This window comes from Littorina saxatilis, linkage group LG9 (genome assembly GCF_037325665.1).
Source record: "Littorina saxatilis isolate snail1 linkage group LG9, US_GU_Lsax_2.0, whole genome shotgun sequence".
Lineage (NCBI taxonomy): Eukaryota > Metazoa > Mollusca > Gastropoda > Littorinimorpha > Littorinidae > Littorina > Littorina saxatilis.
This window is the reverse complement of record NC_090253.1, coordinates 24,115,157-24,125,469: the sequence shown is the minus strand read 5'-3', so window position 1 is coordinate 24,125,469 and position 10,313 is coordinate 24,115,157. Positions and strand designations below refer to the sequence as shown.

Below are 10,313 nucleotides of genomic sequence, written 5' to 3'. Positions count from 1 at the left end.
TTTTAAAACCCTCTTTTCTCAGACTTTCTGTTCATAACCTCTGCAAATTAACATTTTGGCCCAATTGTACGACTCCCTCCTTTTCTCAAATTTTTGGAGGTCTTACATGGAGGGAGGGGTAACCCACTGTATACACTCCACGCATCAAACTAACCTGGGAGTAGCATCGCCCTCTAGCCTGATGGTGTTGTGATAGACACGGTACAAGGACACGATGTGGGGGTGACCCGTCACAAGCTGGTGGATGTGGGTCTCCTGTCGCGACCGAAGACTGTCCAGCACACACTTCAGCGCAAACTTCTGCCCAGTGGATCTCTCCTCACATAGCCTGCAACAGATATGAGAAAATACTGGCTAGAACGGTCAAATGATTTGCGTTGAAAATAAAATTGGATAAACAAGTGTCTGTGTGCAAGGTGCTGATGAAGATGAAAGGCAAGCAATACAAAGAAAGCCTCAGAATATATCATATATTTTATCATACCACACCTCTGTCTGTCTCAGTGTGCCAGTGTCTCTCTAAATCCATTTCACACAAAGAAAAACTGAGAGTACAGTGTCTGATATCCAAAATCTCTCTCTCTTTCTCTATCTTACACACTCACTCTCTCCCCCTCCCCCCCCCCCCTCTCTCTCTCTCTCTCTCTCTCTCTCTCTCTCTCTCTCTCTCTCTCTCTCTCTCTCTCTTATTATCTTTTATTTCTTCTTGTTTGTTACCCCTCAATGGGCGAGGGCCGGATGTAAAAAAAGCATGTACATACATTGCTTATTCTGTCACCCTCGTAAAATAAATTTCAATTCAATTCAATTCAATTCAATTCTCTCTCTCTCTCTCTCTCTCTCTCTCTCTCTCTCTCTCTCTCTCTCTCTCTCTCTCTCTCTCTCTCTCTCTCTCTCTCTCTCTCAAATCACATTTCTAGACAACAATAAAGTTATAACAAGAGCAAACTGCATGCACAAAGCTAAACTAGATTAGCCAGATCCTACCTGACTGGTCCATTCACCCCAGTGCCAAGTTGCTTGTCCCAGTGAACAACGAAATCTTGCTCTATCAGGTGCACCTGAAAGCAGTATCAAAACTGTCAGCATATAGCTATTACTACAGTAGCTACAATCTTTGTCAAATCTTCCCCCTGCAAAAGATGCTTTCTGAGCGTGTTTTTAATCCAAACATATCATATCTATATGTTTTTGGAATCAGGAACCAACAAGGAATAAGATGAAATTGTTTTTAAAACGATTTCCGAAATTTAATTTTAATCATAATTTTTATATTTTTAATTTTCAGAGCTTGTTTTTAATCCGAATATAACATATTTATATGTTTTTGGAATCAGAACATGATAAAAAATAAAATAAAAGTAATTTTGGATCGTTTTATAAAAAAAATATTTTTAATTACAATTTTCAGATTTTTAATTACCAAAGTCATCAATTAATTTTTAAGCCTCCATGCTGAAATGCAATACCAAAGTCCGGCCTTCGTCGAAGATTGCTTGGCCAAAATTTCAATCAATTTGATTGAAAAATGAAGGTGTGACAGTGCCGCCTCAACTTTTACAAAAAGCCGGATATGACGTCATAAAAGACATTTATTGAAAAACTGAAAAAAACGTCTGGGGATTTCTTACCGAGGAACTCTCATGTAAAATTTCATAAAGATCGGTCCAGTAGTTTGGTCTGAATGGCTCTACACACACACACCATCACACGCACAGACACACACACACATACACCACGACCCTCGTCTCAATTCCCCCTCTATGTTAAAACATTTAGTCAAAACTTGACTAAATGTAAAACCAACAGAAAAGAACCCCCCCCCCACACACACACACACACACACACAATCAACCCCCCCCACACACACACACACAAACTCCTTTTTCATGATATTAGTTTTTATTACTTTTTTTTTATTGTATTACCCAAATTAATCCAACATTTCTCGTGTGGCCAAATGAGATATGACTGATTGCCATTCAGTACAGTGTCCAAAAGTGACAAAAGTTGTACCAGTAATTATCAATGCCTACCATGATGGGCCCATGGAAACCATAATAATTATTTTGCAAAAGCATATATATAATTACGCACTCCGAGTCTGAGTGTAAAGTTCTGTGTATACATGCAGGATCGATAAATCTGTATACACTCCGAAAATGAAAATTTCGGTTACAAATCTGTAGCCAATGAATGCCCCCTAACAAGTCGTTAGGAGTTTCGTGTGTGTGTTTGTTCCCAGCGTACTTTGATACCATGAATCGAAAGTGGAGCGTACCTTCGCAAAATAGCGTTGAATGACGCTACGAGTCAGTGTTGATGCGGTTGAGTGTCTGGTCTTTTAAGTACACCCCAAAAATGTAATGATCTACGTTACAGCAAAGGCCATGCAGGATCAGATTGTTTTCGTTTCTTTGTACTCTTATAATCAACTGCTCTGCGTTCGCGACCGGAACTTTAACGCCGGAGTGTATACAAGATTCTGACCCCTGTATACACTCCGAGTGCGTATAAAAAGGAAAGAGAGATGCTTACTGTCCTACAGGCTAAATATTTCGCCTCTTAAGGACATGATATGGGTTATATGATTCAAGTTTTACGCCCTCACGGCTTTTGACGTGATACACAAGTGTATGCGTGTTTAGGTGGTATCAGCCATCTGCACTTATGGCAGTACGAATGACAAAGATCTTTTACGTGCCATTGTGGTGAGTTCGTATAGCCAGTGCGTAATTATTTCTAAGGAACCATTTGGAAACCATACTTTACTCAATTACTAAGAAAATAATACTCAGGCCTAAAAAAAAATAGGTGTGGTTACGGTAACCCGACCTACCCTATTTTTAGGGGCCGATCCTATAACTTTTTATTACATTTGTCAAAAAAAACAAAAAAAACGAGTGCAAAAAACGCAATGAAAGCGAAAGCGCCCGAGTCGCACACTTATTTCCCTGTCAAGTAGGTTTAATTTGTACACATTAGAAAAAAAAGTTAGAAAAAAAAAGTGATTGCCTACCTACCTACCCTATTTTTTTTTGGCTATGTTACCGTAACCACACCTATTTTTTTTTTTTGGCCTCACCTTCAAGTCAGCTATCTCACAGTTGTCTTCTTCCATGGCAGTTGTTATCTCATTTTAAAATGCATTCACACTGGATTTAACGTTCCCATTTGTCAGAATATATCCTTGACAACTTCTACGGAAGCCCAGTCACTCATATTATAACTGCAAATATAGGCTAGTTATCATGAAAATCTACACGATTAGAGTGAGAAAGACGATTCCTGGTGTGGCTCGCTTCAACGCCTCTCTTCAACTCGTTCTACTGTCTTAAAACAATCTCAAAATGTACACAAATTAGTCGAATAAAGGGTGATTCGTTCATCCATACACACATAGCTCGAACAATATGTCCAGTGATACCAGGTACAATCACATTAAAACCGAAACCGGAAGATGTTCTCAATTTTAATCTGCCACATTCTCAATTGGGCATATTCGTGCTTGGCCGTGGCTGGAGGTCCGGCGAGCCGGATCCTGAGCCTGGGGGCTCAAGCACCGGCGAGTCGGTGCTCGAGCCCCCAGGCTCAGGATCCGGCACTCAAGCACTGAGACATAACACTATAGTATATATTTTTGGACACACTGAGGAGGCAATGCAGAATACAATGTCACCTTTGTGATTTAAATATCGACTTTTAAGAAATCGACAAAATCGGCTAATCGTTTTGAGTGAGCTACCAATTTAAGCTGAAAAGTGCAAAGATCAGTGTCGTACCGGCAAACATTGCAGCAAACAAACAGTTTATAAAAAAAAAAGCTCAGTCAGTGCAACCACGGTACGTGAGAGTGACGCCTCAACTTTTGAAAACGGGCGAATATGACGTCATCAAATAGCCTTATCAAAAATGGGCGAAACTACCCCGCAAATGCTCTCAAAAATGACTGTAGGGGCCTACCCGTGGCACTGAATTACATGCGACACACACACACACACACAGGCACACACACACACACACCGTCACTGCACACACACACACACACACTGCACACACTCGGACTGACGCGGGGCCGCACTGACTGACACACACTCACACTGACACACTGACCGTGACACACACTGACACACACACACACATACACACACACACACTGACACACACTGCACACACACACACACACCGTGCACACACACACACACACACACCGTACACACACCCGGTCCGTGACACTGACACGCCGCCGACACCCGGCACTGCACACTGACACACACTGCACACACACACACACACTGCACACACACAGGCACACACACCGCACACACACACACACCGCTGACACACACACACACACACACAATCAAACAAATAAACAAAGCAGCTTTGTCGTTCACTACTAACTTAGAAGGCGAAAGAATCACAACTGTGACCACGAGAGAAACTTTTCTCAGTCCAGGAACAACTGTTAAGAACACGGAGAGAGCTCCGCCGCCGGACTGACTGACCAGCAAATTAAAGAGGCGGTATAGAGTCAGTTATTGCTCTTTGCCTACGAGCATTTTCTTCCCGTCACACTGAGTAATTGGCATAACAGACTGTCCAAGAAGTTCTAGAAGACTGTTGTTGCAGTATAATTTCAAAATGGGGATGGAAGTAGACTGAGATTTTGCCGGTTGTCGCCTTAGTGTACGCGGAATATGGTTCGAGTGGAGCGTTTTGAATGCTAATTTGCTTTTTATTATGAAGAATATTTTTTTACTTTTGTATAATGCCAAAATAATAATATAAATAACTCGGAATCTATATCTATATATATATCTATATATATATACGACTAGTGTCTGTGTGTCTGTGTGTCTGTCTGTCTGTGCGCGATGCGCGGCCAAGGTTCTCGATGGATCTGCTTCAAATTTGGTGGGCTTATTCAGAGAGACCCCGGTAACAACCTCATCGATGAGATATTTCAACACGTGCTCTCAGCGCGCAGCGCGGAACCGATTTTGGTTCCACCTCAGCTATTTTAGTTCCATCTCAGCTACCCGGGCCCCCATACCGACACACCATAGCCGCTACACCACATCACAACGCCAAACTTCTCGGTGGATCTTTTTCAAATTTGGACACCGTATTCAGCTACACCCCGGACACAATATCATCGATGAGATATTTCAACACGTGCTCTCAGCGCGCAGCGCTGAACTGATTTTGGGTTTTGTGTTCATTTCACCATTATATAAGTAACTCTTCCTTATCTTCTCATCTTCTCCAGGTTTTCAGCGTTTACCTCCCTTCCTTCGTTTGGTGCACTTTTGTGTGAAGCGTCTTCGGATATTCCCGGCGTTCTGTTACTGTTTCTATTTTTAGAAGGTCAACGTAGTGTACAGAACGTAAATTGGACCCGTAAATTATCCTCACTGTAAAAGTGCAAAGGTCGAATCAATTTATAGCCACGCGAAAAATACACTGTCATCTATCTCTCTATAGATACGGCTTCTCTGTGTTTTTGTGTGTGTGTGTGTGTGTGTGTGTCTCTCTATGTGAGCAACACCTGGGGATTGTTCAGTTCTGTTTGTGATGTGGTCTGGCGGCTTTTGTGTAATTGTATGTACTGGCCTTCCTTTGAGAAGCCATAACAGTTCAAAAGGGCTTACAGATAAGCTATAAATTGCTCAATCCTGTTTGAGTGGAGTTCGCCTCCAAAGGTGATTAACACGGTTACATTCGTCGACAAGGATGGGACTCGATATGGTCAGGAATGGCATTATGGCCACTGAATCATTTTCGTGCTGTTCCCATTCCACGAATCTGGGAGGGACCTAAGCTTGGCGGGTCCATTGTTCGGACCCGGCGAAGCCGGCGTACGGCTCTAAGTACTTCTTCCCGGCGAAGCGGGTATTCATTCTAGTATATATATATACGACTAGTGTCTGTCTGTCTGTCTGTTCGCGATGCACGGCCAAAGTTCTCGGTGGATCTTTTTTCAAATTTGGACACCGTATTCAGCTACACCCCGGACACAACCTCATCGATGAGATATTTCAACACGTGCTCTCAGCGCGCAGCGCTGAACCGATTTTGGTTCCACCTCAGCTATTTTGGTTCCACCTCAGCTACCCGGGCCCCCATACCGACACACCAAAGCCAAAGTTCTCGGTGGATCTTTTTCAAATTTGGACACCGTATTCAGCTACACCCCGGACACAATATCATCGATGAGATATTTCAACACGTGCTCTCAGCGCGCAGCGCTGAACCGAATTTGGTTTTTGTGTTCATTTCACCATTATAAGTAACTCTTCCTTATCTTCTCATCTTCTCCATGTTTTCAGCGTTTACCTCCCTTCCTTCGTGTGGTGCACTACAGTATTAAGGGGGCATCTTCGGATATTCCCGGCGTTCTGTTACTATTTTTATATTTAGTCAAGTTTTGTTAGAAGGTCACCGCAGTGTCCAGAACGTAAATTGGACCCGTAAATTATCCTCACTGTAAAAGTGCAAAGGTCGAATCAATTTATAGCCACGCGAAAAATACACTGTCATCTATCTCTCTATAGATACGGCTTCTCTGTGTTTGTGTGTGTGCGTGTGTGTGTGTGTGTGTCTCTATGTGAGCAACACCTGTGCATTGTTCAGTTCTGTTTGTGATGTGGTCTGGCGGCTTTTGTGTAATTTTATGTACTGGCCTTCCTTTGTGAAGCCATAACAGTTCAAAAGGGCTTAAACTGAGATAAGCTCTAACTTGCTCAGTCCTGTTTGAGTGGAGTTCGCCTCCAAAGGTGATTAACACGGTTACATTCGTCGACAAGGATGGGACTCGATATGGTCAGGAATGGCATTATGGCCACTGAATCATTTTCGTGCTGTTCCCATTCCACGAATCTGGGAGGGACCTAAGCTTGGCGGGTCCATTGTTCGGACCCGGCGAAGCCGGCGTACGGCTCTAAGTACTTCTTCCCGACGAAGCCGGCTACCCGGCGAAGCGGGTATTCATTCTAGTATCTATATATATATACGACTAGTGTCTGTCTGTGTGTCTGTCTGTCTGTGCGCGATGCGCGGCCAAGGTTCTCGATGGATCTGCTTCAAATTTGGTGGGCTTATTCAGAGAGACCCCGGACACAACCTCATCGATGAGATATTTCAACAAGTGCTCTCAGCGCGCAGCGCGGAACCGATTTTGGTTCCACCTCAGCTATTTTGGTTCCACCTCAGCTTACCCGGGCCCCCATACCGACACACCATAGCCGCTACACCACATCACAACGCCAAAGTTCTCGGTGGATCTTTTTCAAATTTGGACACCGTATTCAGCTACACCCCGGACACAATATCATCGATGAGATATTTCAACACGGGCTCTCAGCGCGCAGCGCTGAACTCATTTTCGTTTTTGCGTTCATTTCACCATTATAAGTAACTCTTCCTTATCTTCTCCAGTGTTTGGCGTTTATCTCCCTTCCTTCGTGTGGCTTTCCCGTTCAGTTCTAAGTTACTATTACTATTTTTAGAATGTCACTGCGCTGTCCACTGCGCTGTCCACAACGCTTCCCTTGCACCCGTAAGTTGTTCTTACTGTCAAAGTGAAAAGGTCGAATCAATTTATAGCCACGCGAAAAATACACTCTCACCTATCTCTATATATTTATAGATACAGATATGCATATATATATACTGCTTCTCTGTGTGTGTGTGTGTTTGTGTGTGTGTGTAGGCAAAAACCTATGTATTATAGAGTTCTGTTTGTGATGGGGTCTAGCGGCTTTTGTCTGTCTGTATGTTCTGGCATGTGAGAAGCCACAGCAGATAATATAGGGCTAAGAAATAAGCTCTAAAATTCTCAATCCCGTTTGACAGGACTTCGCCTTTCAAAGGTGATTGTGGTGAACCGCCACGCTGTCTGTCTCTGTCGCACCGTTCACCCCAAATTCCCGTTTCTGAGGTACTATTTTTAGAATGTCACTGCGCTGTCCAGAACGCTTCCCTTGCACCCGTAAGTTGTTCGTACTGTCAAAGTGAAAAGGTCGAATCAATTTATAGCCACGCAAAAAATACACTCACCTATCTCTATATATTTATAGATATAGATATACATATTATATATATACGGCTTCTCTGTGTGTGTGTTTGTGTGTGTGTGTGGGAAAAAACCTGTTGATTGTAGAGTTCTGTTTGTGATGGGGTCTAGCGGCTTTTGTCTGTCTGTATGTTCTGGCATTTGAGAAGCCACAACAGAAAATATAGGGCTAAGAAATAAGCTCTAAAATTCTCAATCCCGTGTGACAGGACTTCGCTTGCAGAGGTGATTGTGATGAACCGCCACGCTGTCTGTCTCTGTCTCGCGATTCACCCCGGCGAAGCCGGGTATTCCTCTAGTATATATATATACGACTTGTGTCTGTGTGTCTGTTCGCGATGCACGGCCAAAGTTCTCGGTCGATCTTTTTCAAATTTGGAGACCGTATTCAGCTACACCCCGGACACAACCTCATCGATGAGATATTTCAACACGTGCTCTCAGCGCGCAGCGCTGAACCGATTTTGGTTTTTCTCTGGATCCATTCCCAGTAACTCTTCTTTATCTTCTCCAGTGTTTTCAGCCGCGGTTATCTCCTTTCCTCCGTGCGGTGCGCCGGCAAAGCCGGCGTACACCCAGCATAGCCGGGTCCCCGGCGCAGCCGGGTATTCAGCTCGACTTCTTCCCGGCGCAGCCGTACCCGGCGAAGCGGGTATTCATCTAGTAAATAAATAAATACATAACTGGAAAAATTATACAATAATTATTATCTAAATCTTTATCTAGACAAAGGAACTATTGTAATGACTTAGCTAACAAAATATATTAGAATCTGGAACTTGGGTTCTGGTAGATGGGCAGTGAAAGTCTATTTTGTGACTGCCGGAGCCCGAGCCTGGCGGCTCCAGATCCGGCGAGCCGGATCCTGAGCCACTCCGTTCGTGCTTTGGTTGGAGTAATACACAATACGACTGAAATACATTTTGTTCATCAAGTCTAACTTTGCTTTAGTGCATTTGTATAATTCTGTTAGACATTTATCACTACAGAAATGTGAAAAAGCCTGTGTGCATGTGTAATGTTTGCTTTAGGAGGATTTCGCATGATCGGTATTATTTCGGTGTTTTTTTCTATATTCTGGTATTTAGTCAGTAGGTCAGACCATAACAATGGCTGCCTAACGTCAGTCGATGCATAATTTAACTGTATTTTTGCGTGTTTAGCCGTACGTTTTGTCGACATTATGTTTCACAATCATTGGGCATTCATCGGCGGAGCGACCGCAGCCGTTCTTGCTGCAGCATATGTCTTCTGGGGGCCTCCAAAACCGAGGAAACGGAAAGGTCAGTTGGTTGTGTTAGAAGAATAGTTGTCCTCAGCAAAAGTTGTAGATTGCTCTGTGATTCAGACACAGACTGTCCAATTTCGCCAGCCTGACCCGATGTGTTCAATTCCTAGCGAGCTTCAATCTCATGTTGAAATTAAGATTTCCTTAAGTCTTAACCGTCTTTAATTCACATCACATTGTGTCTTTGTGCATTTGCTAAATCATCTCTCCAGTCGGTCAATTTGTTATTCTAAATCTAACCGTTGAGTATTTCATCACGTTCCAAAATGTATGTGTAAAATTTGACACGCCAGTAAATACAGCACCCGGTAATCTTGAACTTTAGCGTGTTAAATTCATAGCTCATAATTCAATCAATCAATCAATCAATATGAAGCTTATATCGCGCGTATTCCGTGGGTACAGTTCTAAGCGCAGGGATTTATTTTTTTATTTTTTTATTTTTATTTTATGCAATTTATATCGCGCACATATTCAAGGCGCAGGGATTTATTTATGCCGTGTGAGATGGAATTTTTTTGACACAATACATCACACATTCACATCGGCCAGCAGATCGCAGCCATTTCGGCGCATATCCTACTTTTCACGGCCTATTATTCCAAATCACGCGGGTATTTTGGTGGACATTTTTATCTATGCCTATACAATTTTGCCAGGAAAGACCCTTTTGTCAATCGTGGGATCTTTAACGTGCACACCCCAATGTAGTGTACACGAAGGGACCTCGGTTTTTCGTCTCATCCGAAAGACTAGCACTTGAACCCACCACCTAGGTTAGGAAAGGGGGGAGAAAATTGCTAACGCCCTGACCCAGGGTCGAACTCGCAACCTCTCGCTTCCGAGTGCAAGTGCGTTACCACTCGGCCACCCAGTCCAGAGGCATTTAAGTCTCCAAATTTGTAGAACCTGCACTTGTAATCATAACAAGTCATGTTAGATCCCTTT

At 43.2% G+C, this 10,313-nt stretch overlaps 2 protein-coding genes across 2 annotated transcripts in view; one reads left to right on the top strand and one right to left on the bottom strand.

The window, feature by feature from the left end:
* Positions 1-3,429, bottom strand: part of LOC138975660 (MAP kinase-activated protein kinase 5-like) — a 17,916-nt gene extending 14,487 nt beyond the window's left edge. Inside the window, exons 1-3 of the mRNA XM_070348394.1 lie at positions 3,086-3,429; positions 988-1,061; positions 155-328 (exon numbers count right to left, since the gene is read on the bottom strand). Coding sequence (XP_070204495.1) covers positions 155-328; positions 988-1,061; positions 3,086-3,121 — 284 coding nt within the window. The 5' untranslated portion in view covers positions 3,122-3,429. The remainder of the gene's footprint in view (positions 1-154; positions 329-987; positions 1,062-3,085) is intronic.
* Positions 3,430-9,148: 5,719 nt separating this feature from the next.
* LOC138975659 (ubiquitin carboxyl-terminal hydrolase 30-like) overlaps positions 9,149-10,313 on the top strand; it is a 28,334-nt gene continuing 27,169 nt past the window's right edge. The window contains exon 1 of the mRNA XM_070348393.1: positions 9,149-9,360. Within this exon, the coding sequence (XP_070204494.1) occupies positions 9,261-9,360 (100 nt within the window). The 5' untranslated portion in view covers positions 9,149-9,260. The remainder of the gene's footprint in view (positions 9,361-10,313) is intronic.